The following is a 27,833-nucleotide window of genomic DNA, read 5'->3' on the forward strand; positions in this document are numbered from 1 at the left end:
AATTACATAAATTTCAGATAACAGCGTTTATAATTATATACAAATTAATTCATAGGAAACATCCTCATCCTCTTTCTGCTTATCTTCAGTACTTCAGCCATAATTATGGAACAAGACAGAAGGAAAATGATAGTCTAGTACTTCGAGAGTGCATACAGAACAAGGGAAAAGGTCAATTGCATTTTGTTGATCTGAAATGTGGAATGCTTTACCAGAAAACATCAAATGTAAACAATCAGTTAAATCCTTTCGAAAATCATTTAAGTAAAAAATAATGCAAAAAATCAATGAAAATGACTAAAATGTTTATATAGTGTATATATGCATGTAAAAATCTCAAATCTTTTTTTTTTAATGCAATCTTTTGTGCTCATTGTACTCTAATGAAATCAGTTTATTTGTTTTATTTTTCACCATGCATAACAAAAGTAAATTGACAGAATATATTTTTACATTGATAATGATCATTGGCGGCTGAAGCCAAAAATTTAAGGGGGGGAACACCACACAATTTTTTGACAAGCAAAAAAAAAAAAAGAAGGTTATCAACCACAAATTATATATATGGGGGATGCAGGAACAAAAATTGACAAGCAAAAAAAAAAAAAAAAAGTTACCAACAAAAAATTTAGGGGGGACACGTCCCCCCGCTTCCGCCGCCTATGATAATGATACATAGTAGGAACTAAGCAGAAACAAAATATGTTTGGGTCAAAACCACTATCTCGGCGCAATTGGAAAGTCAACAAATCAGAAAAATAAACTTTGTTCAACACATATCATTTTATTGTGAAAAGAATGCATGTATTGTCAAGTTAATATCCGTTGATTATTGGCTTTTGAATTTTGCTGATTGACTCAATTTTCACGTTTTCGTAATGACATGTATAATTCAGTGTGAAACCTACGTTACAGAGCATTACACCTTTTATAGTCGTGGTGAAATCTATTTCTATTGAGTAGAACTTATTTGCCACTTCTGAAATAATCAATTTGGTGCCAAAAATTGTACGATAATGGTCTATTACTTCCCTTGAGTTTGATTGCGAAAACCACTGAGGGGAATTGAAGTTTGAAAACATTAATTTCTATAAAGAAATTTGACTGTCAAAATCACGAATTGTATCTTTTTACTTTGAACAATAAATCTGAAAGATAAAGGTAAGATTTAAACATTTATAAAGTCATGTAATGATTAAGTTTACAGGATGTTCATCAAATTCAACGAACGGGCAGCATGTACATGTAATACATGTATGTAATTGTCTCATTAAATATGGTAACGTAGGTTTCATGAAAGGTAACGTAAATTACATGTTATAAAAATCTGAAAATAACTACGAAGGTTTAGAATTGTATGCACGAAAATAATTGAAACTTAAATGGTTACATTCTCAAATAATATCATGAAACAAAATGGACCCAACTATTATCACAAAATGGTTTTAATCAACGGGAAATTTAGATTACATGGTGCTCAGAATATGGGCATTTTTTATTCAAATGAAAAGTGCCAGACATGTGGAAGTGTGAGTGATAATCAAAACGCGGTAAGTTGTGTTTTCAGATAATGGTATTTATATCAACTCCCTCTTTCTGTTTGCAATTTTAATTAAATGTAGAGAGTGAAAATTAGAAATAAAGTTACTTTGAAAAGAGTAACGTATGTTACTTTAATATCTGACAATGCTAAACAATTGTCCTACCACAACTAACATTTAAAATCTGCTTGTTTGGATGAAATATAACACCAATGTGCCAAGAAATTGCTATTGCAACTTTAAAATTTAACAATTTGTCTTTTTGAACTTTACCAAGGTATGAAATACTAAAGTGTGAAAGAACTATAACACCAATTTGAAATTGTGAATAAACTATAACTCTTATAGATCAACTATACGTCAACATATATGGAAATGTGGTTGATCATCAAAACGTGGTTATTACCTTTATTTTCCAGATGACTTTATATCAATTCCCCATTTTGATTACAAATTTTGATTACGTTTACATAGCAAAAATTACTAATAAAATTATTTTGAAAAGAGTAACGTATTTTAACTTCAATATCTGACAATGTAAAACAATTATTTCATCTCAGCTAACATTCAAGATCTGAAATTGTGGATGAACCACAAAACCTAATGTGCAAAGACTCGCAACTTAAAAATTCAACAATTAGCCTTTTTGAGCTATAAGCAGTAACTATACTATGGACTGTTCTCCAGATTCTATTCGCAACATGACAACCACCTACTGTGGATTTCCATTAAATGGAAATTGTTTTAAAACACATATCATGAGAGCTGAATAGCAAAATGATATAATGAAATTGTATACAAAGCTTATTGTAGCATGAAAGCTGATGAACATGCCATGTACATTATTAAAAACGTTACGGTATGAGTATCGTGATTTGCTTGAATTGAAAAAATCCCCCACTAATTTTATAAGACATTGATTTGCATTCCGAAGAAGGTGTAATGAAAATTGAAAGAGAGAGATGAAATGAGGAAAAGGGAGATTGCAGTAAGTAGATACAAGATGAAAAACAGGAAGAAATTACCCCCCCCCCCCCATTAATATATTTCAAATCTTATTAAAAGGTGTCGCGTTTATCTGATATCAACAACTTCTTGACACAAATATGCCTTATACTGCTATTTATAGTTTTTTTTCTCTCTTTCATTAAAAAAATATTAAGGTATATATACATATATTTTTTTAAAGAAGGCAATTATATAAATTGATATATATAAAAGAAATTTGAGGGAAGGAAATCAACAATAATACATTTGATAAACCGATATACGCCCCTCCTTTATATTGCGAAAAATAAAATTTGATCATGGGGTTGGGAAAAATCTCAACTACATGCACTAGGCAAAAAAAGTTCTTGGACACTTATAAAAGTTAAAATATTCCATATAGATATTTGATTAAAGGCAAATTATTGTATATCAACATGTATGACATGACATTTTCATGTGAACAGTCATGCATGGGTGGTTAAATGCTTTAAACAATAATAGCAATGTCAGTAAAAGAAAATTGCAAGAAATGGCTAATGATCATGGCCATCCTGTAGGCATACATTAAACAATTTCAACAGGGGGTTATCATTTGAATTGAATGCGTAGGGATGCATCATGAGATGCACAATGAGATGGATCATTTGGACACTCACTTTCAAGATGAAGCTTTCCAACCAAGAGCGTGCAAGAGCAATAGGAATGTTGCAGTCTGGGCAGTCATTTAGTGGCTCGATATTTCCAAGTTTCACCAACAACAATTTCAAATTTGAACCAGCGGTATTTGGCTACTGATTAAGTTAGAGACCGCCCTAGGAGTGGTCAACCTAGGGCTGCCACCCCTGCAGAAGATAGGAGGATAAAGATAATTTTCTTTTGCTTATGCCCAGATACTGAAATTTGACATTTTTTTCATCGACTAACTTTGACTTAAAATTCCATTGGAATAGTGATGCATCCAAGGTGGATAACTTTCTCTTCACTTTTAGAGTGGTATTTGACTTTAAGTTTGCTTTTATCGTTTAATGGATAATTATGCCACACAAACTTTCACAACTGAAAGAATGACTGATCGTTTTTCTTGCAATTTCTTTTACTGACATTGCTATTGTTTAATACCTGTAACCAGCCATGCACTGACTGATCCATTTCTTGCAATTTTCTTTTACTGACATTGCTATTATTGTTTAAAGCATTTAACCATCCATGCATGACTGTTCACATGAAAATGTCATGTCATACTGGAAGAGGAATATTTTCTTGTCATGTTGACATAAATATGGAATATTTTTACTTTTATAAGTGTCCAAGAATTTTTTTTGCCAAGTGTAGTATTCAAAACTCGGTACCAAATCCTGAAACCTACGTTACTATAATTTGAAACCTACATTACTATAATTAGGTCGATAAAATATTAGCATATGAACTTTGTTATATACCTTAATTCAACCAATTGAGAGAGATCTTATTTATGAAGACTATTGGCAAGTATAAATGTAAGAAAGGTATGGACAGTGTAGCAAAATACCGAGTCCTTTAAAGGGCTAGTTTTATCTTTAAATATTTCATGAAAACAAAAATTGAACGGAACATAAACAATGCTTGAAGTGATAGTAATTGTACTATTTTTCTTTTTTTGTTCCCGAAATTCCACTGGTAATGAAATTGAATGTAGTACTAGCTTATTATAAACATAAAGTTACGATTAGCAAGATTAAATCCCCTTATATCATCTATGTATAGGACAACTTCTATTGTGAAACATACGTTACTAGAGTTGAAACATACGTTACATTATTATTACTAGCTTCCAAGGTATAAAATATTGATTTAAGAGTAATTTCACATTCTTAAACTTTTGTTTGATTTTCTACCACTTCTTAAGAAGCCCTTGACTAATGGTTGCACCTAAAATACACTCAAATATTTAGAGGAGTAGAACCTTTAAACATTTTGATGGAATTGAATACTTACTAGTCAGCTTGTGATGCAAGGGATTAGAAAGATGGGACGAGATCCACCATAGACTTGTAAAAAGTTGTTGCTTAGCTATATAGGCTTTCTGAGAATGATCATAGATGGCTCATCTTCGTTATATATCAAGAAAAATCCTTTTAATGCCAAAAAGGCCGAGGTCTGCACATACGGTAACGTAAGTTACATGATGGGGTAAATAAATAGTTGCTGATCCAAAATTGCTCTTTGTAAGTATGATTTTGTTGGCCCTCTGACTTTCCTTTTATCAATGCTAACTGCTGATATACATATCAGCATCTAAAGTCTATACACATTTCCCCAAGACGGTAACGTAAGTTTCATCTCTTAACGCTACGTTTCTATAAATTGCATTTAGTTTGGTTTTGATAAGATAATTCTTACTTAGGAATGGGAGTACATAGGTATCATTTCTTATCATATACCGGAGGTGTCAAATAAATAAAAATAAACATATTTACGATGACATAAAGTAATTAATTATTGATCTAAAATACGGTAACGTAAGTTTCACTACATTTGGCGACACATTTGGTTTTATCCGCATGTGAAAACAAAAATTTTTTATCAAAAACATTGATTGTATTTTGTGGAGGGATGACTTATATGAATATTAATTTAGTTTTAGGGCAGTTGCTATTTACTTTATTTTGGCAAGATACAGAAATTTAGAAAATATATGACCGGCGACACGCTGTTTTTCAATATTACAACGGATGGGTTTGCTAATTTCTCATATACCAAAAGAAGGTCAATAATATGACTTTCTTTTTACAGAATGGATCTCATATAGTAAATAGAATAGCTTAACTCGACCATTCTATATCGATTTTATTTTTAATTGGACCCATAACATGCGGGACACGAATTTTACGCAATTGCGCCGAGATAGTGGTTTTGACCCGTTTGAAGCACAGAGTCCCTTAGATAACATCATAGGTTAGTAATTTTTTTAACTAAAACATGTCTCAAAATAAGCATTTATAGATTTTAAAAAAATTGACAGTATATTGAATTTAGTCCTTAGATTATACATTTAGCCCTTAGATAATACATTTAGCATGTATCAATTACTTTTGAAGAGTTATATTTACAGGGTGTCACCCAATTAGCAGCTATTGCTATTTTGTGGTCCCTTTTAGAAAAGACATTATTTTCATGTTTGTACATCAATAACAGTTTCTATGCAATGCATTTATATTTTTTGTATAATAAAGTCTCAACTTCAACTTCAATTCTAATGAGTTTTAAATTCTAGACTGATTTGGAATGGTAATATAGGGGGTTTAATTTTTCATTTTTGTATTTGATTTTCCCTCTATTGATATAATATTTAACATGTTTATGTTTTAGAAAAAATATATGCTCACATAAGTTCATTTTAGTGAGAAGTAGTGTTCTGGGTGTCAGTGATTATACATTTTTCATCATAAATGTCTTTATAGGCAGTCAGTCCGCAAGCCCTGAAAAAGTAGCTTCTTTTATCCAAGTGATATTCATGACTAGAGGGTTTTTGCATAGTTAATGAGCTTGGTGCGAACCAAAACACCTCTTTTTATTTGGCCATTGCTGCTCTAAATATTGACAAAATTTCATGTTTTTGGTATCTTTGTAAAGAAGAAGAATCATTCTTTCAGGTCATGTGTTTGGATTTTTAAAAGAATGTTGTAATATAGGAAAAAATTTTGATCTAAAACATGAAACAAAATATTTTTTTTCATGCAACAAAAGTTGTTGTTTTCACACTTAATTTCTGTTTGGGCACAAATGATTTTTAAATCATGATAAAGCTGAAGATCGAAGCTTTAATATGATATAATTTTTATAAGAAGATGTATTTTAGATGGGTCAGCAGCCAGCTTTTCATAGGCCAAGTACATTTTGCAGCTCAAAAACAAGAATACTGCGCTCTGATTGGTCATAGAGACCACACACCCACGCAAATTCCAATGTTCCCCACACTGGGCCTCTGCAAGGTCACACTCACCATGTGGTAATCTCTTCAAATTACCCGCGCCTGTTTGTTTTGAAAACAGTATTCAGCCAATCAGAACTCTGGATTTTATGTTACTCAGAAATTTCAGAAATCTCGTCTTGCATCTTGATGGAAAAAGCTGGCTGCTGACCCATCTAATAGATGCCACATATCAAGAGTGACATTGTAAGAAAGTATAGAGTTTGAGCTTTCTGATGATATAAAAAATGTTGGTGCCTAAAAAACAAAATGTTGCACAATTTGCAAGTGAAAACAGAGGAAGAAAATTATGTTTGATGCATCTTTTCAGGTAAAAAATTCACTTATTTATCAAAATATTTCATTCAAAAGAAATGACCAATATAAAAGAGTAACATTTACTCTTGCCCATGGTACAAAAATAATCAGTATTACTCAAGGAGAAAGTGGTTAAATTCTTTGAGAAAGAAAGTCTCACAATTCACGAGATTTTGCAGGGACATGAATTCAGCCACGAGAGGACTTAGATAAATCTTGCTCATTTGCTCATTAACACAGGGGCTTGCGGACTGACTGTAGGTACAAGAATGCAGAGGAAATATAAATCATGTTACAGAAAGGCCAGCCTTCGACAGTTACCTTGAAGATTCTTTTAAGGTTGAGTGACTTTAATAAATGAAAACTGATTGACACTATCCACATGTATAGTCTCATTAGTCTCTTTGGTTTTATGTGGCTTTAGAAATGAAAAAAAAAAAATCAACAGAAAGAAAAAGTAAATTAATGGTAACTTCCATTGAAGCCTTGAATGACTTAAATAAGTTTAATGTGGTAAACAAAGGTAAGATTCATGTAACAGGCCTCAGAAAATTAGCTGATGTAATCCTTTGATTCCCTGTTTTTTCCCCCTATTTCAGACACTTATTAGATGAATGGATGGATCATTATCGTATGATACTGAACGTTTCCAATCCTTCACTTGCCCGGGTAGGAAGTGCTATTACCCCAATCAGACACCGAACCCGTCTGATCAAGTCTGCCAAGCCCAAGCTAGAATCTGGATCAGAACGTCCACAGTCTGCAGCTTCTGATTTCTTTCCGCGTCCTAAGCTCCCTATGAGAGCTCCATCTGCTCCTGCTGTTTGTCGCCTGCAGGGATCCAGACCATACAGCTCTATGTCACTTAATACCGAACAGCCTAAGAGGGATGATATGCCAGGAAGACAGTCTAGAGTAAGGATAGAAGTAGATGGAGTTGACCAAGGTTATCACTCAAGGTATTCAAGAGGAGGTTCCTCATTCAGCAGGTTTGTATTTAATCTCATCAACATCGATTCATGTTTTGTTTTTTCCAAGAACTACTCAAGATAATTTTGAAAGTATAATTTCCTATTCCATCAAACTTACATATAATTATTATCAAGTATCAGCAAATATATTACTTTATTTGAGGTTATTAAGCCAAGGTCAAAGGTCATCAAAGGTCAATAAACGGGTAGCAACTCAAAAGATATATAATTAGATTTAAAGATTTGGTATCTGTTAAAAATGATTTGTTAATCACAACTCTTAATTCTGTTGGACTCTGATCTGCTGGTTAACATGTATCCCCATTCAGTGAATTCTCAATACGCTGTGCCATCTATCAGTTGCAGCGGAAAGGCCAATTTCTAACTTCGGGGTCAACATCAGGCGCAGGCAGCGCACAGTGCTATGTGCTTCAAAAATGAAAACCATATGGCAAAAGTGGAGGACTGGAATCCAGCGAGAACTTCGAAAATCAATATGCAGCAAATTTCACTCCCATCTCCGGAACCCTGATAAACGGCACAATTTTATGCAAACCGGCTGAACTGCATTGGCCAGAGCATCATTTCGCATGCATGGGTGGAAGAGATGTCGACTTTTTCCCATAAGGCATTGCGAATTTTGGCCTGACCGCAGCAAACGATAGGTGGCGCACCATATTGTAAATCCACCAAATGATGAAAGCTCACTTGGTTTCAGTCAAAGGTCATTTAAGATCAATTAACTTTGAATAAATATGAAATTTTTTCATTGTTTAGAATTACGGGTTGTTTTTTTTCAAATCAGAAGATGCTTTCGTGAGATGATTATTGGATATTACAAAGTATTTACCAAAGTATTTGTTTCGATGCCAAGGTCATAGGTCATTTGAGGTCAACGAACTTGGTGTTTATTATAGTTGTTTTGTTTTTTTCATTTATTTGAATACTACAACAATATTACATATAATGAGTAACAAGAATCAGCCATTAGATGAATAAAATTTCAAGCAATTGGATTAAGGTTAAAGTTCATCTCAGGTCAAAAACTTTATTGATAATTTATATTTTATAGTTTCATAAGTAAATGGTCTTATCCATTAATAACATCTAACTCTAACATTGAGTGCACAATGCATGTATGGTATTCTTTACACATTAAAGAAATCAAGGCCAATCTAAGAACAGAGAAGAGATTCAAGTCTTTCACTCCGCTGCCTGCCTGGGGGTGTTATGTAATAGACGCCGGCATGTCTGAAGGTCTAATATAGGAGAGTGAGAGTTAGTAGAATAACCGACCAGATGTAAACTGCATGTTTTTAATTTGAAACATGTAACCTCACAGAGGATGTTTATTTTGGTTTAGCAATCAATACCCTTTTTACACAGGATTTTCTTAGCCCCGGACTATCGCTAACCCCGTACTATCCTTAACCCCGTACTATTTTTTTTCCTTTTTACACATGCCAAATTGTTATTGCTAACCCCGGATAAGGAATGCTTGCTTTTCACACACGAAACTCGCTAACCCTGGACTAGTGGTTTTTGTCGATCATTCGTAGTACAAGTACTTCACTCGTACCTTTTTACACACGCTACAATTTCCTTAACCCCGTACTATAGGTGGGGCCAAATTGCCATTTAGCCCCACCTATAGTACGGGGTTAAGCTTAGCCCACTTTCGTTTTACACTAGCGATCTTAACCCCGTAATATCGCTTTTAGCACCGCAATTGCTGGGATAACCCTACTTTTTTGCAGGGACAAATAATCCCGTACTAATGGTGGGGTTAGCCCACTTTGCAAAAATGCTGTGTAAAAAGAAAGTGGGCTAAGCTTAACCCCGTACTATAGGTGGGGCTAAATGGCAATTTAGCCCCACCTATAGTACGGGGTTAAGGAAACTTTAGCGTGTGTAAAAAGGGTATTTGAGACCTGCTAAGAGTCTGGGAATTGGGATTGTTCGAAACTAGAACTGCAACAACCCGAAGTAAATAACGATCACGGTTCAGTCAAATTTGTGCTGATTCAATTTCCCCATGATTTGTCAATGGCAGGCCACTTTAATAGTCTAGTCCAGTATTATTCTTACAGGGAAAATACTTTGCTTTACATGTTAACCATTTGACATTATACAGATTCGACTGAAATACATAAGTTACTGTTTTGTAATATCTACTTTGATACCATAATGTAATTTTGTCCTTAATTGTCAATTCAAATGAAACATAAATCATATAAGAAGATTAATTCAAACTCATGCGTGTTTGCATTATTTTCATCCATGCATTCAAATTTTCCCTATATGGGAGTTCACCCTTATCTCACTTGTCAACCCTTCAATGCTTTGATTTATATTTTCTCTGAACATTTTGAATAATCAATTGACTAAATAAGTTACATACATGTACATACAAGAAAAAAATCATCAATACTAATACTAGTTGTAATTGAACTATGAGACTTACAACAGAATATATGGATATATAGAGACAATCAGTTATCAAATACCAAGTTTGCATTCTTACACCAATATGCTAACAAAATTCATATCAACAAATTCTGGAAAAAAATCAATTCATATAACTTGAAATCGCTTGAGTAAGAGAAAATTAAAAATCAAGAATCACACACACATTGTTTACACATTATTACAAAATAGTATGAAAAGTGGGTTTACCTTGATACCACAGTCATCCAAATAAGTAAGTTTAGAAGAAAAAAATAATTGAAATACCAAATGGGCATAAAACATTGATAAAAATTGTCCTCTGTCTGAACACAGTTTTACAGGACAAATCTGTCATGGTCTTCTTTCTTTCCAGTCTTAGCTTAAAGATGGTTAAAGTCATGATAGCTTGGTTGCAGTTTCTCTGCAATCTCTATGTTCATATCAGTCTATTTATCTTTATTACCATAGTTGATGTCCCTTGTGCCATTATAAAGTGTTGTCTTTGTTGCTATCCTTTTTGGTCCATCTGTTTCTTCCATCTGCTCTTCCATCTGGACAGTAAGTCTTTCTATCTGTCTCTTTCCATGATTACTTCCGTCATTACAATCAGCGTCGTTGTCTTAGGAGGAGTTAGTAAGTAAAATGTTCAAAATCATAGTCTGCAAAGAAATCCTCCGTCTCTTGTTATATGGCATGATCGCCATTGTGATGTGTACTGGTGGATCGAGTTGATGAATCAAATTGCTTGGTGAAAACAGGTAACTCCACCATGTTACGTAGTTATTATCATTGTCATCAAAGAATGAACGAAACAAAATACCATCACACAAAATGTATCACTCTGACTTGATTTGTACAGCTATTGCTGCTTTCTTTGTCACTTGGCAATATATCATAAGCCAAATAGTCATAGACTGGCTTATAAAATGGTTATATTTCTTTGGCAGTCCTCTATGTTCTCATATCATTCGGCAAAGTGTAATCCCCAATGGTCTTTCTCTTGATTACCTCCATGATTTTGTCTTCCTCTTGTTGTTTCGGCTACTACATTAATCACATTAAGAGGTCTAGGAGGTGTGTACAAATCACTTGTTACTTCCCTGTAATTGCCATGTAGAGAAGATTTTTTCTTCTTATCAACTAGTCTTGGTGTGACTTGAACATCATGCCTACTAGTCCTAGGTGAACAGGTGGGTCATTATTCAGTTCAGTCTGACCACATTAAGATCTAGATAAATCTCTAGTAATTGGTAATGGGCCATTTGTGGTCTGCTGGGAAGTTTTCTTTGATTTATTGGGATCTGTTCATGTTGTATTGTTTCAGAAAGTTTCTTTGAAATACAAATCTGGGACTAAAATTCCCATCTTGGCATAAGCCCTAGTAACAGTTCGCTCTATGGGTTGTACAGGGCTAAGTAAAGCACCACTATCAAGTCTTCTTTTGAGAAGAGACTATTGTAACTACATCATCTTTGCGTGGTGCATGAGATATAAAGTCGGCCAAAACTAATTCTGATCATTTCTCGTACCCAATTTTGAATGAATATTCTGAAAATTTGAGTATTAGCTTTTGTTAGCATTTAGTGCAAGGTTCTTCTTTTGATTTCATGGTCAGTACTATTGAGCTATGATCAACAAATGCATCATATTCACAACCTTTTAGTAGATACTTTAATGCAATGACATTTATCAAAAGTCCAAATAATTCTAATTGCTGTTATTACACAAATTTTCACTTTTGCTATATGTGTCTGAGACAACGTCTGAATCAACTGAAATATCACACTCTGATAGTTCACTCTTTTTATCACCTTTATCAAGACGATGCAGCATTGCTAATGCTACCTATATCTAGTAGCCTTTTCCTGTTGCACAAATTATCGCCACGTAGAAAGTAACCCACGTCCATGTGTAATGTCACTTGGAATATCCATACACTTTTAACTCTTTGTGCGCTGGACCATGAACCCATCTGTACTGAATTAATTTCAGGGAGGGAAACAATGCATTGTTTGTTGAGTGTGAAATGCGAAGTTCGCACCGAGTGTGCATTGGTGCGAAGTACGTGTGGAAAGGGTTAATGATACCATTTACTCCAACCTCTGCACTCCATATATTGACATGTATTATCATATGGAGTTTCACATGTACAATAGAGTGCAATTTTTCTCTCCTGGATTTTCCACCAACCAATTATCTTACATGTATTTATGTTTTTTTAACTTGTTTTTCATTAAAAGAGGGCCATCATCCATGTTGTATCACTTCTTCAGGGGGAGGTTTTTTTTTTCATTTAATCATTTAAAGGATATTTTATTCAACCATCAAAAGGATAAAAACAGTACAATATACAGTATTAACAAAGTATCAGAAAAAAACATACAAATAGATGGTTCGGAGAAGCGATGCTTATAAAAGGGGTCACCACGATACATTAATACATTACAAATAACAAAATTAAAGAGTAAAAATCTTAGATCAAAATTAAGTGAAACACTCCTGCAGCAAAAGGAAAAAAAAAGGATGGGGTTAAGGGGGGGGGGGAAGAAGCACTAATGTAAGATGTGAGATTACATGCATATGATCAATAAACGGAAAATAACATTTTCCTGCATAAAAATCTAAATCTTGATAAGGCAGAACTATTTTTTTTATATCATTTGGAATTTCATTCCATAGTTTGGGGGAAGTAAGTCTTAAATGAATTAAAAGCAAGGGATGTTCGAACAAGGGGAGGGCGTAGGCATTTGCTGTGACGAGTATTGTGAGAATGGATTTGAGAATTTGAAACAAAAATGTCGCTGAAGAGAGGTGGTAAGATTCTGGCATTAAGCTTGTACATAAAAACTAGTGAATTTAATGATATCAGATCTTTTAAAGTTAATAAATTTGATTGTAAAAGCAAAGGCTTTGTATGACTATTTAAAGGAGCATTTGAGATAAGTCTTATTGCTTTCTTTTGTAAAATTGTCAATTTATCTAAGTGTGTTTTGAATGTATGACCCCATGCAGTTACAGTAATTTAAGTGAGGAAGTATGAGACTGTTATAAAGAGTAATTAAAATTGAATGGGGAACAAAATGTCTAATTTTAGAAATAACTCCAATAGATCTTGAAACTTTGGTACAGATTGAATTGAGATGTGGTTTCCAAGAGAGGTGTTCATTAACCCTAACTAGGCCGGGCTTTTTTGGCTGTTCTGTGGCTGGGGGGGTTGATTCAACCCCCCCCCCCCTGAGATCTTGGCCGCCAATCGCGCGAGCGCCGCAAAAATTTGCACGCTGGTAGTGTGCGATGTAATCTACAAGGCTGTATGGTAAAATTTTCCAAAATAATGAGATTTTATTTTATATGAATTAATTATGCTTATTTATGCATAAATCATACTTTTTGCTCTAATTCACTAAATAAAGCTCCTAGAATGCTAATTTTTGGTAAAAATATTCTTTGTAGCATTCTTAACAATGGCAATTGAAAAAAACTTCGGTTTGGAAATCAATTTCTTATGTATTTTATTGTTTTATGAATTTCTTATGTATTTCTTTGTTTTTCAACCTTTTGTTTTTCTTTGTTTTTTTCATCAGATTTATTGCACAACCTTTTTGAAGCATAATTATGCTAAAATCAATTGCTTTCAGCTGTTTAAAGTAAAAATAATCATATCTTTATGAATAAGATGAGAAAACTCAATTTTCATTGACTTTGTACACAAAATCACGTTTTGGAACAATTTTTGGTCTGACATGCACTTACAAAATGTTGCGTAATTTCGGAACCACGTACCCGGGCGTCGTAAATTTGGTCTTAAAAAATGCGCGAGACTTAAAAGTATAAACTCTGCGAGTGGGGCGGTCAAAAAATTTCGCGCGGCGGAATGATCGCAGAAAATGTGGAGGGGGGGTTGATTCAACCCCCCCCCCCCCCCGGCCATTTTAGGGTTAAGAATTACTACTAAAAATTGAAAATGTTTTACTTTGTGTTATATTATGTCCACCAAGAAAAATATTTAGAGAATGAGGAGGGTTCCTCTTGCCTCGAGTTCGAAAAATGATATACTTTGTTTGATCTAACAAAAGTTTGTTTGCTGATGAGACAAGATTATTTATTTTTTTATGAGATAATGTGACTGTTGTGTCATCAGCAAACAATGAAAAGTTTAGAATTGGGGAGCTATTAATTATATCATTAATATAAACATGAAACAGGAGGGGACCCAACACAGAGCCCTGAGGAATTCCACAAGATATGTCTCTGTGTTGAGATTTGACACCATCAATCACCACATATTGGTTTCTATTAAATAAATAATTAAGAAACCACTGAAGGGGAATTCCTCGAACTCCATAATATTCAAATTTTTTTTACAATATGTGGTGATCAATGGTGTCAAAATCCTTAGACAGATCCATAAAGACACCAAGGCAAAAATTAAATTACCATCATCTTTTGAAATTTCTTTTGAAATTATGTTAAATAAATTTAGGACACCAAGGTCAGTAGAAAAGTTCTTCCTTAATCCAAATTGTTGTGGTATTAAAACATGATTAACTGTTAGAAATTTGTACAACCTGGTATATACTATCTTTTCTAATAACTTGGAAAAGAATGGTAATAAAGCAATTGGACGGTAGTTTACAATGTCATGTCGATCACCCCTTTTGAAGATGGGAACTACTAAAGCAGTCTTAAGCTTATCTGGGACTATTCCTTGTGATAAAGATTCATTTAAGATATAACAAAGAGGGTTTACAATGGTATGAATACACTTCTTTAGAACACGACCAGCAATAGAGTCAGGACCTGGTGAAGCAGATGTTTTCATGGATGACAGAACGTTGATACAACACCGGATCATCTACATTAGGACAGTGCACCTCAACCATTTCCGCAATCGTTCTTTAATATTGCATTGATTTTTATTCCAATGTCCTGTAAATAAAAAAACAGATTTCTTATGGCGAGATGTTGGCCAACCAAGTATTTGTTCTACCTTTGCATAGAATTTTGTATCAAATGCAGGAATTTCATTCCCTTCTATAGCTTGAAACATAGCATAAGCAATTCTGTTGATATCTACTGCTGCACACTGACCTTTGTAGAAGGTATCATTTGTGGTGGTCCTCAACAATCCATTAATGATCAGATCAGTTTTCTGTAATGAAGAAAAAGCTTTTATATTGTATGTTTATATTTTATGTTTTCATACTACATGAATAAGTTGCCTGACACATAAAAAATACATAAACAAGTATAATACAAGAAAATCTGACAAATTATTAATTCCTTTTACTGTTTTTCTTGAGAACAGTCGTAAGTGACAGTGGACCACCCGTAAGGAATTATTTGCCTCCCTGAAATGAAATAATGTCCTTCTCTAAATTCATTTAACATAAAATGTCAGTCATATTTTTTTAATAAGTATACTTCCCCATGTTTTCAATGAATAAGCTTACCTGTTATATTTATATAACTTATGTTTTTATGTGTTTTGTTGTTACTTTTGTTGTTGTTGATTCATATTATTTACCAGTTTGCTTATTTGGTTGATATTGAAGTCTTTATGTTTCTTGCAATCTAGAAAAGTTGATGGGAAGATGAATGTTAATCAGGGAGTAGCCTAGATAGGCCAGTTGACTATTTGCTACTCACTCACATCCCATTCATTGCCTTATCTTTTTTTCCATTTTGTCCACATTTTACAATTTTCATTGCTATTTTACTTTATTATGAACTCATTTGATTGATTTGATCTTGATGTACTGTAGCTTCTGCAGTTTATTTTATAAATTAAAGAATGTTTCCAAACCAAAATATGCTACAGATATATCATCTAGGTCGAATTTTGCCCAGGTCAAACATATTTTTTTTTTTGCTTTTGAATTTCCATAAACTTAACGTTACAATTACTGGTATAGGTCATGCAGCATGTGAATATATTTAGACATGTTCTCTAAGGCTTAATTTGTACTATATATCCTTTACAATCCAACATTTTTCCCCCTCAGAACTACAAGACTGAGCAGTCCACAGCGAATGATGTCAGGGAAGACATCTATAATAGAAACTGAAGCAAGTGGAGACAAAGCAAGAAGATCAGCTCCACTAAAAGGCTGTCCAGTGTATCCTTGTTCTGTAAATGATTTATTTAGACTGGTAATTACTTTTCTATCATCAGCTTAGATATTTCCACTATAGAAAATAGTTGTGATCCTTTGCCAAATAATGTTAGACAGTGTTATATTGGTGCATTAAGATACTGAGAAAGAAAAGTATGGTTCAAAGGTCACCTTATCAAACACCAGTCAGTCTGTAGCTGATTTATTGAGTTCTTCTGAATATTTATCTGTTTCCTTTAATTTATTTTGAGTTAGTATCTGGACTTTTTTGTATATTAGTCAGCACCATATTATATCATGTATACATTTATTTCAATGTGGTAAATACATAAGTACTGTGTTGTTCAGATATTTTTTCTTTCCTCTTAGTTTTTTTTTTTTTTTTTTAAATTTGCCCAATACTCTTGAAGAGTGGAATGTTATGTTGATTTCCAAGGTATTTTCATCTTTATATGACACTGCCCATATATCTATTTCTCTTTTTTTCTCTTTTTCTTTTCTTCTTTCAAGCGCATAGGGACTTAAATTTACTTTTTGTGATATGCGCTATAAAAGAATGGTTCATTATTATTATTCCATGACCCCGAGAAATTATTATCAGTGCCTTACGAGCCGAGATGTTAGGAGACAATGTAGCAACATGTAAGTGCAGTCGTCACCGTATCCCTGTCATCACAGATTTAGAGCTTGATAAGTTCTTAACAGCCCAGGTACCCCGTGAACAGCTGGTTGTATTATGTGTGGTTTCATCTATGTTTCCTGGAGCTATGCCATGTGGTGATATGTTGGTCAGACTCTATGAAACCATGAATAGAAACAGGACTAAACCATGCTATCAGGTAAGAATTCCTTAACACCTATATCCCCTCCTTTCAAACATCTGTCTTCTCTTAAGAATGGTAGTAGTAGTAGTAGTAGTTACTGTAGTAGTAGTAGTAGTAGTTACTGTAGTAGTAGTAGTAGTAGTAGTTACTGTAGTAGTAGTAGTAGAAGTAGTCGTAGTAGTCGTAGTAGTAGTAGTAGTAGTCATTTTAGTAGTAGTATTAGTAATCGTAGTAGTAGTAGTAGTAGTTGTAGTCCTAGTAGTAGTAGTAGAAGTAGTCGTAGTAGTCGTAGTAGTAGTAGTCGTAGTCGTAGTAGTAGTAGTAGTAGTAGTAGTAGTAGTAGTAGTAGTAGTAGTAGTAGTAGTAGTAGTAGTAGTAGTAGTAGTAGTAGTAGTATATTTCCATATTGAAAAGCATATATACAATTAAATATATGGATTGCCCACATTCAGCTCATCTGGCATAGTCATGCTGGTCTTCCTTGTCCAACAAATAAAAAAAAACATTTAAAATTGACATATACATGTATAAGGTAGACATTATAAACCAATATTAAAATAGCAAATTCATGTACAGAAGGTAAATAGAAACCGTAATGAACATCAAATTGTTTTTAAAAATACAAGTAATCAACACAAACAATAAAATCATGAATTAGATATCAATAATTAAATGGCCAATTGTCAATGAGCAAGTCACTGAGCTTTGAATTGTGCTGCCTTACTACAGTTTATTAAATAGTAGATGCTATGTTGAGTCATAACATAGATTTTCTATATTCTATAGGTTATGTATAGATTATATCAAAGGGAAATTAATATTTTGATACAGCAAATAGATTAGACCATTAATATTTTACTCATAAAATTATTTGCTCATTAAGATTTAAAGCTTTGTAATAACAGTTTAGTATTCACTGAACTTTTGTGAAATTATTTAAATGGTGAGATTAGTGAAAAAAAAAATTGTTTATTTTTGTTGTATATGTCTGTGTAGTGTGGAGGAGACAGGTATAGACTCTTGATATACGACACTATTGCAGCTGTACATGGAACCACAAACAAACAACCAGAGCTTTATAGAAGACACAATGCAGTACCAGGCATGTTCATGGTGAGTTTGAATAGATATACAAATAATGCACATTAATGAATGTGTCATGGCGATGCAACGCATTCTAGGCCATTTGCAATATATACAAAAGCATGAGGCGCTTGCCCCAAGTGCTTTTGCATGTTATTGCAAATACCCGAGATGCCTGCATCGTCATTAAAGGAGAATGAAACTCTTGGAGCAAGTTAGCTTTTGTGAAAGCAGAAAAATCAAAGAATAAGATCAACAAAAGTTTGAGTAAAATAGGACTAGCAATAGAAGAGTTATGAGCATTTGAATGTCCAGATCACTAATGCTATGGAGATCCTCCCATTGGCAATGCGACCAAGATCTATGATGTCACAGATGAACAACTCTCCCCTTTTGGACACTGAAAATATACCCCAAAACATCTCTTTTTGCTCATTCTCATCATATGACAAACTTTTATTCATCAATGATATAATGTTGTGAAACCTATGTACTTGTCCTCTCATAAAGAGAACACCTCACCTTGTGATAGACTCTATAAAAATGAGAATATAAGTGAAATAAGTACTAAAGTAATGAGGGAGTTGTACGTGTGTGACATCACAGATCTTGGTCGCATTGCCAATGGGAGGATCTACATGGCATTAGTGATCTCAATATTCAAATGCTCATAACTTTCTTATTATTCATTCAATCTTCCTCAAACTTTCAACAATATGTTTCTTTGATTTTTCTCTTTGATATGGATTCAGCTGGTTTCAAGGGTTTCATTCTCCTTTAACATCACAAATTTCGATGTACATTATTTGTTTTATATAACGAGTTGGCAGTATAAATTTGTGGTGGAAAGAATGTTCGAGTCTCTCCAAATTTTCAGGGATCGCACAGATAAAGAGATCACACCGGCTGTCTATTATGACATCACAGGTGTATCTAGTATCAAAGGATTTTAAGGGCAATTCTGTAACATAATCACTGTTTTATTGTTTTACATCTGTTCTAATTATCTCTATCTTTTATTCACTTTATGAATTACTCAAGCAGTGATTATTTGAGAGCATTACACCTCTTCATATGAAGCACAAAGCAGAGGTGAATCATTTCAGGAAGGTCCTGCATATTCTATAGGGGGATCAGATGTACATTCTTCATGGAACTGTTCCCAATCAAATGCATCATCTAAAGACATCCGTGTTAAGTTGATTTTTTGTATGATGCTAGATACCAGGAGATATTGAGAGATGGTCATATCGTGATTACACTCTTATGATGTTTAATCAGTCCCAGGCTCCCGATAGAGCCACAATTATATTAAATTCACTCTATTTTTAGTTTGTTTCTCTTGATTCTATTTGAAGGTCAAAGCTTCTTCTTATTTTTCTTGTAGATCTATGGTGGAGGTAAGCTGCTCTTCTGTGATCATATCTTCAATGGTTATGGCAATGCAAGGAAGGATTTTCAAAAGCAACTCTCTAGAACTCTAAAAGAGCACAACATGGGCCATTACCTACCCAGAGATTTCAGATTCAGGTAAGATTTTATCTTAACTTGATGAATGTTTATATCTTCACCAGTTTGTGTAATGAGCCGAGTGATAAATATCAATTGTTAATCTGTTAAGGCCACCGCACACCTTACGACCCGACTGGTCTGCGACTGGCTTGCGACTGAGTGAGGGGAGATGAATCGCAAGGTAGTCATAAGCCTCGACACCGCACACCTTGCGATCCGATCTGCGACTCACGCATGCGCTTTTTGCTTTTTGGCATAGCAACTGAGAAAGTGCGCTTACTACTGTGTGTGCGCGTTGTTTATCATATACGCGTCGTGCAACTCTGCTGTCTGATTGGCTGGAAGTTGGATTGAGCTTGCGATCCAGTCATAAGGATTCGACATGTCAAATCCTTAAGATTTTCCTTGCAACTTGTCTCTGACCGGTCTGCGACTCGAAGCTGACAAGAGCTGTGACGTCACATCTCCCCTCACCCAGTCGCAAGCCAGTCGGCGACTGGTCGGGTCGTAAGGTGTGCGGTGGCCTTTAGGCTGTGTTATCTCGGGCTATTCCATAACTTTCTCTCTTTACACTCAGTCTAGATGAAATTTTCAGTATGGCACTTCCCTATTCCCTATTTGTTTAATGTATTGCTTTGATAGACTTGATGAATTAATACTACACCTATTATTACTTTCATCAGTGCAAGCCGAGGTAAGCATGGACCAAGGTCTGCTTGGGGAGGAGAGATAGGTGGCCCATACTCTCAATCAAAGAAAGAAGGTTTGGCTTTACCAGGGCTTGATGATCGTAATGGTATCGCCCAATCAGTATCAGTGTCCTCCCTTGCCAGCAGTAAAGCACATTCTTTTGGTAGTATCATTCTTCCTCCAAGACCACATACTAGTGGAAGGTAAGCCTTGTAAATACTTTGCACTATTCTTCCTAGCCTTACAGTGTATATTACACCTAAATATCAAAACTGCTAATACTGCTATAATATAAAAATTTAATGTTGCATATTTTGTTGATCGCAAAATCAGGCGAGACTTGTGGTTCATGAACCACCTTGTATATAATATGGTAGAAAAGATTTGATGGCATGTAAGGTTGACTGTATACATAATCAATTTATTGATTGAATTAAAGTATACAGAAAGTATTTTGGTTTTAGGACTTTTACAAATTGCTTTGTATTCTTATATTCCTTTTCGACATTTTGGTAGGCCTATGCATTTGAATAAGAAATAGTCATGAGTAATGTTTTGTTCGGAAGAGTTTTGCCATTGAGTATTTTGATATCATTTGTTTCTAGATACATTGAGACAAGGGCAGACAGCGTCATGAGAAGATTACCTCCAACCGGTCATTTAGTAGCTTGAGACTTTTCTGGATGAAAACCTTCTATCATTTTGTGTGCTTTGGAGATTATTCTTGTTTACAGCGATACCTGTACAAGATGCTAATCTGTCCAGAGTCCTTGTTGGACCTCTTTGGGAGATTGATTTTGGATTGTCATCTCATACCAAAAGACATTGTGTACAGGGTAAACTTGAACCTATCATCTGCCTGTCATGAAAGTGAGCCTTACAGAGAGAAAAACCTACAAATGATCTTATAGCACAAGAATTGATGCTTCATTAAGAATGAGCTTCTTCAAAGTCATCTGGTAGCTTACGGATCTTGGATAATCCTCCCCAAGTTGATTATAGTGATAACAAATAAATGGAAAAGGGGAAACAGTTTTGCTCTTCCTGCTAAATACTACATATCTTGGTCTAGTGGTTCCCACAGATGGTCATGGGTTGGAATCCTTGCCATGGCGTTTTTCCTTCTGCAAGAAATTTATCCACACTGTGCTGCATTTGACCCAGGTGAGTGAGTGGGTACCCGACAGGATTAATTCCTTGAATGCACTGGGTGCCAGTGAAGGTAGCTCGAGCTAAAGCCTGTGTTTTAATAGCAGTGCTTTGTATCCTCAGGCACAAAGCGCTTTTTAAATCCAGCTATTATTATTATCTTTCATTTGGTATTCATATTTACATTTCAAACAATATTGACAAAGGAAAGGCCCAACCAGGTCTATCATAGACATGAGCTAATTCAAGCAATATCCTTGTAAGAAATGGATTTGTCTGAAGTTGTAAGCATAATATAAGGTCAATATTTGTACTATGTCTATTCCATATTGTTTTTATCACAAGTGAAAGACTTGTTATATCATAGGGGTAATAATAATAAAAACGTGCCTCGAGTAATAATAATAAAAACGTGCCTCGGAATAGCAATTAAAACTTGACATGTATGCAATCTGGCTATCTGTTGAAAAAAAAAAAAAACAGAATTGAAGAGAGTACAAAATCCCCTTTTTAGTATTATGTCTTGCCTTATTCCTTGTTATGACTTTACTGATATCAGTATTTGAAAATTTATATTATGGAAAGTGAAAACCCTTCCACTTGAATTATTCAGAGCTCTAAGAAATAAAATCTCAGAAAAACATTACTTGCAGTGTTGTGTCTTATCACAGATTCACATAGTAAAATTAAAAAAACAATTAGTTCAGTTCTATGTGAGCAGCTAGCAGGATAATGATATAGATTCTAGATGCATGAAGTGCTATGTGTTGTAGAGCATCTTCATTCCAATATGTGTACCATGTTTATGCAAACTAGTAATGAAATATGCAAATTGTGACATCACATATAACATACTAAGTTTACTGTTGTGATAAGTGTAGTAAAGTTATGATAAAAAGTTATTTTGTTCATATTGCTTACAATCTACAGATTTTTTGTATATGATGATATTTTTGTATAGAAATATGAATGGGGACCTCAGTGTAATGCCAAGGTTATCAAAAGGTGTCATGGTCTAGTGATGGGGTTCTCAAATCTTTTCCTTGAAGGGCAAAATGGGACTCCAATGAAAAAACTTTGATTTGACTTATGATTTTTCATAATAACAAGATAGAACAGACAAAAATGACTCAAAATTTGCTGAACTTTGTTTAAAAGTCAAGTTGATTTGACTGTCATTTATTTTATTATGGTTGCATGGACACACTATGTAATCATATTGAGGCATATTTGATATTGTGACATAAAAGTGATTAAAAAGAGCATTCTCATGGGACATACTGCAAGCCGTAGTGCATACTTTGAGAACCCCTGGTCTTGTGGATATTATCTCCGGATTATAGATCACAAGGTTCCTACTTGGCACTAGCATCTTTGGAAAGGTGTTGAATCTTTATCGACATACTCTATCTAAGTGAGGTAAATGGGTAATTGTAGGAGTTATTTATTGAAGTGCCTTACAAGGGTTGCGGAAGCTGAAGGGGGGCTTCAGCCCCCCCCCCCAACTCTTTTTTTCCAAAACCGTGTACAAAAACGTAAAAATTACCATATGATTGTGATTTTTTGAATGGTCAGCCACCCCCCCCCCAACTTTGAAAACCGTTCCGTGGCCCCTGCCTTATTGGCAGCTATGTTAAAGCCATGGTAATATGCAGTGCCAAGAAACATTTGTTTAACAAGCTTTAAAAATATTGAATATTATTATTGATATTATTTAATAATTGCTATTTTCATCATTATTATTATAATATTATCATAATTATTATTATAATTATTATCATCATCTTTTTCATCATTACCATCATTATTATTCATATTAATTTGGATAGTGTATGGATAGTTAAGTCGTCAGTACCATTTAGGGAAATCGGAGGTGATTGTATAATTTGTCAAATGTGACAAAGTAATTAGCAAGAATGTATGCATTGAATGCGCATCTAAAACCTTTTATAGTAGCAACATTCCATTTTGTATTTCATTGGCAGCTTCATATGATTTTTCTAAGTTTAGTTTTTGGGGCCCTCCTGCTCTAAGAGGCATTGAATATTAATGATGATCTTTATTAATATCATGCTCTTTATTTGCAATGTATGATTTATCTTAGAATCAAAGACATATGTATTTGAGAATTTACATTGTTGACTCATTTGACTAGGTAGTGTATTTCATCATTTGAATATTTATCAAAAAGCATTCTTTATAATTGGAAATTATTGCTTGATGTATAAATATAGACGTCTTTATTTATTAGGTAATTCAATTTTTGATTATATACATATATATATGTATATATATAAACATATATATATATATAGATATACATACATATACATATATATTGCAGCTTTTATTCAATATTTCATAGCAGATATTTATTAAAGGAGAATGAAACTCTTGGAGCAAGTTAGCTTTTGTGAAAGCAGAAAAATCAAAGAATAAGATCAACAAAAGTTTGAGTAAAATAAGACTAGCAATAGAAGAGTTATGAGCATTTGAATGTCGAGATCACTAATGCTATGGAGATCCTCCCATTGGCAATGCGACCAAGATCTATGATGTCACAGATGAACAACTCTCCCCTTTTGGACACTGAAAATATACCCCAAAACATCTCTTTTTGCTCATTCTAATCATATGACAAATGATTCATCAATGATATAATGTTGTGAAACCTCTGTACTTGTCCTCTCATAAAGAGAACACCTCACCTTGTGATAGACTCTATAAAAGTGAGAATATAAGTGAAATAAGTACTAAAGTAATGAGGGAGTTGTACGTGTGTGACATCACAGATCTTGGTCGCATTGCAAATGGGAGGATCTACATGGCATTAGTGATCTCAATATTCAAATGCTCATAACTTTCTTATCATTCATTCAATCTTCCTCAAACTTTCAACAATATGTTTCTTTGATTTTTCTCTTTGATATGGATTCAGCTGGTTTCAAGGGTTTCCATTCTCCTTTAAGTATGTCTGGGTCACACCATGTACTTGATATATTGCATTCACAGTTACTGTGCACATTCCCATATTACAGAACATTTATATGATTATTTGTTCTTATGCATTTGTAATCAACAAAAAATTAAGAAAGAAAAAAAATGGCTTAGCTTCTAAAGACATATTCACAGAGAGAGAGAGCGTGCAATTTGTGTATGTTTTGACACACTTGTGATTCAAACAAATTAAAGGTCGGCAAAATCACTGTCAATATCACAACCAAAGGAGTGATAGATGTTGCATTAAGAAACTAATACTAAGCAGGTAATTATGCTTCATCATGAATTAAGCTGCAAGCATTTTTTTTATATGTCAAGATTCAATCCAGAATGTTAAAATATTGGGAGTATTATTTGCTCCAGTTATAGAGAGCATTCGCAAAGTGTGTTGTTTTCAATGTGTGCATGGGTAAAGGGATTAGGTTTTCTTTGTCTATTACATGTTGGTTTCACTTATGTATATGATTTATTATTCGGTCTATTACTTTTGTATCTCTATATTTTATGGTTAGAAATAAAATACAACTTCGCAAATTTCAAAGAGAGATCTTATAAAGCTGATTGTTTCAGCTTGACTTTTATGAGATAACTATGTTTAATTTGATGTAAATTAAGTTATTTATGTGATTTTTTCAAACATTTTTCAGTAAATATGTATGAGACCACCATCTAAATGTTTATTATATTTCTGTAACTGAAATCATTATATCTTTGATCATTTCATTAATTGTGAAATCATTGATTCAGTGCTTTCCTATTAAACCGTCCGTAGTAAAGGTCTTTCAACAATGCATTTTGTATATTTGATAAATTCTGTTGTATTGTTTCGCTTTACCACAATTGATGTAGTGGTTGGAGGTGAAATGTTTGGTATGATATAATAACTAAAGGAAATGAGTGAAAAGCAAAGAGAGAGGGGGAGTAGTGGATAGTATTTTGAAAGAACAGCAGTTACATATATTTATTCATTAAATTGATTTATGTTTATGCATGCATATAAATTGAAGCATACTTGAAACCTTGATTTTTTTATTTATTGAATTATAGAAAATGGAATATTTCAAATTACATTAATATAAAGGTAATGAGGGCGTTACATTGTCTTACGTCAGTGTTATGCCTTTAGTTTGTAAAACTGCAGAATTTACACTTACCAAAGCTTTCCTATTTTACTTCCAATTTCGTATTTCTTTGAATTTTCATTAGAGTATTTGGAGGTTTTTTGTCTCACCTGCATAGCAGAGTGAGACTATAGGCGCCGCTTTTCCGACGGCGACGGCGGCGGCGGCGTCAACACCAAATCTTAACCTGAGGTTAAGTTTTTGAAATGACAGCATAACTTAGAAAGTATATGGACCTAGTTGATGAAACTTGGCCATAAGGTTAATCAAGTATTACTGAACATCCTGCCTGAGTTTCATGTCACATGACCAAGGTCAATGGTCATTTAGGGTCAATGAACTTAGACCATGTTGGGGGAATCAACATCAAAATCTTAACCTAAGGTTAAGTTTTTGAAATGTCATCATAACTTATAAAATATATGGACCTAGTTCATGAAACTTGGACATAATAGTAATCAAGTATTACTGAACACCCTGTGCAAGTTTCAGGTCACATGATCAAGGTCAAAGGTCATTTAGGGTCAATGAACTTTGGCCAAATTGGGGTATTTGTTGAATTATAGCCATAAATTTGAAAGTGTGTTGGTCTAGTTCATAAAACTTGGACATAAGAGTAATCAAGTATCACTGAACATCCTGTGCGAGTTTCAGGTCACATGATCAAGGTCAAAGGTCATGTAAGGTCAAAGAACTTTGGCCACGTTGGGGGTATTTGTTGAATTGCCATCATATCTCTATAAGTGTATTGGTCTAATTCATAAAACGTGGAAATACGAGTAACCAAGTATCACTGAACATCTTGTGCGAGTTATAGTAGTTTTCAAAATCAGCACTGCTGCTATATTGAATCGCGTGATGCAGGTGAGACGGCCAGAGGCATTCCACTTGTTTCTCCTTTAGATGAAATTGGATTGTTCTTGAGTGGAGTTGGCCGTTGCGAATTACTATGACTTGATATAATTGTATGCTTTCATGGTGAAAGCACATTACTTGATGTCACATGATTGATTCAGATCAATATCTATCGACAAAGACCTGTTGTAGTAGGATAATGTTATTTTATTATCAATATTGCTTGTAAGTTTCCCTCATGCTCATGACCAAAGTCATTTGAATGGAAAGTATGTGTTTAGCGAAGCATTATCTACCTTGATAAAATTGGTAAGGCGTGCATAGAGGTTTTATCGTTCCTCAAATCTCGAGGGTATTGTCAAAGTGGCGCAGCAGAGATGAGATGCCTCATCTAGAGAGGATCGGGAATAAAATTATACCCTGTAAACTCAGTTTATAAGATAAATAAACTGAATACACGAGAAGTAGATAGAAGAAGAGAATGTAGAAAATGATGAATGAATAAGAGGAAGAAGAAGAAGAAGAGAGAGAAGACAGGTACTATCTGAATGAATAAATACGAATGGCAAGGAGATGGAAGTGGATAGAGAGAGGAGAAAAGGACAAGCGTATAAAAAGCAACATTTCTTGCACGTGATTATATGAGAAGAGGAAATCGATTAATTTCACAGGTTGTTTAGAAGACAAAAGTATAGGGGCCGCGGAACGGTTTTGAAAGGGGGTCATTTGTTTACGTTTTTGTACACGGTTTGGAAAAAAGTGGGGGAGCTGACACCACCCCCTTCCCACGGTTCCGCAGCCCCTGCAGTATATAATCTCCTTTTTTTTCATACTTCACATTCAATGTGTGGCTGAATTTATGTATATTTTAAAAAGCTAATATTTTTGTTATCTTGGTTCTGGATAATTACAAACTATTAGGGGATCTAGATCTTGATCAGAAAAACCCATCTAGCTTCTTCATTAAAAATCGAATTTAGTTTATCTCTGAAATACCTTAGATTGTATTTGTTGGAATGAAAAAACATAATATGCAGATACCAACAAGAAAAAGAAGAGTGTATATACTACAAAAACCAGTGGCGTACCGTGGGTCACGATATTGGGGGAGGGCACCAGCAAACATTTTGAGTCACTTAGTGGGCGCGCGAAGCGCGCTCAATAGGCAGATATACTGACATAATAGAGACATTTTAAAGACTGCCATTAAAAGGATATGTATCTCACTGATAACGCGATCGCAAAGCGCGAGCTGAAAATTCTTTA

General features: G+C 34.1%; 1 protein-coding gene across 4 annotated transcripts in view; it reads left to right on the top strand.

Annotated features, from left to right (window-relative positions):
- LOC129256796 (uncharacterized) overlaps window positions 1–22,057 on the top strand; it is a 41,357-nt gene extending 19,300 nt beyond the window's left edge. For all 4 annotated transcript variants that reach the window (XM_054894961.2, XM_064097614.1, XM_054894962.2 and 1 more), the window contains 7 exons: window positions 7,398–7,787; window positions 16,223–16,336; window positions 16,935–17,172; window positions 18,154–18,270; window positions 19,628–19,770; window positions 20,436–20,645; window positions 21,048–22,057. In XM_054894961.2, the coding sequence (XP_054750936.2) occupies window positions 7,398–7,787; window positions 16,223–16,336; window positions 16,935–17,172; window positions 18,154–18,270; window positions 19,628–19,770; window positions 20,436–20,645; window positions 21,048–21,114 (1,279 nt within the window). In that variant the 3' untranslated portion in view covers window positions 21,115–22,057. The remainder of the gene's footprint in view (window positions 1–7,397; window positions 7,788–16,222; window positions 16,337–16,934; window positions 17,173–18,153; window positions 18,271–19,627; window positions 19,771–20,435; window positions 20,646–21,047) is intronic.
- Window positions 22,058–27,833: the final 5,776 nt, after the last annotated feature.

Source organism: Lytechinus pictus, chromosome 3 (genome assembly GCF_037042905.1).
Source record: "Lytechinus pictus isolate F3 Inbred chromosome 3, Lp3.0, whole genome shotgun sequence".
Taxonomy (NCBI): domain Eukaryota; kingdom Metazoa; phylum Echinodermata; class Echinoidea; order Temnopleuroida; family Toxopneustidae; genus Lytechinus; species Lytechinus pictus.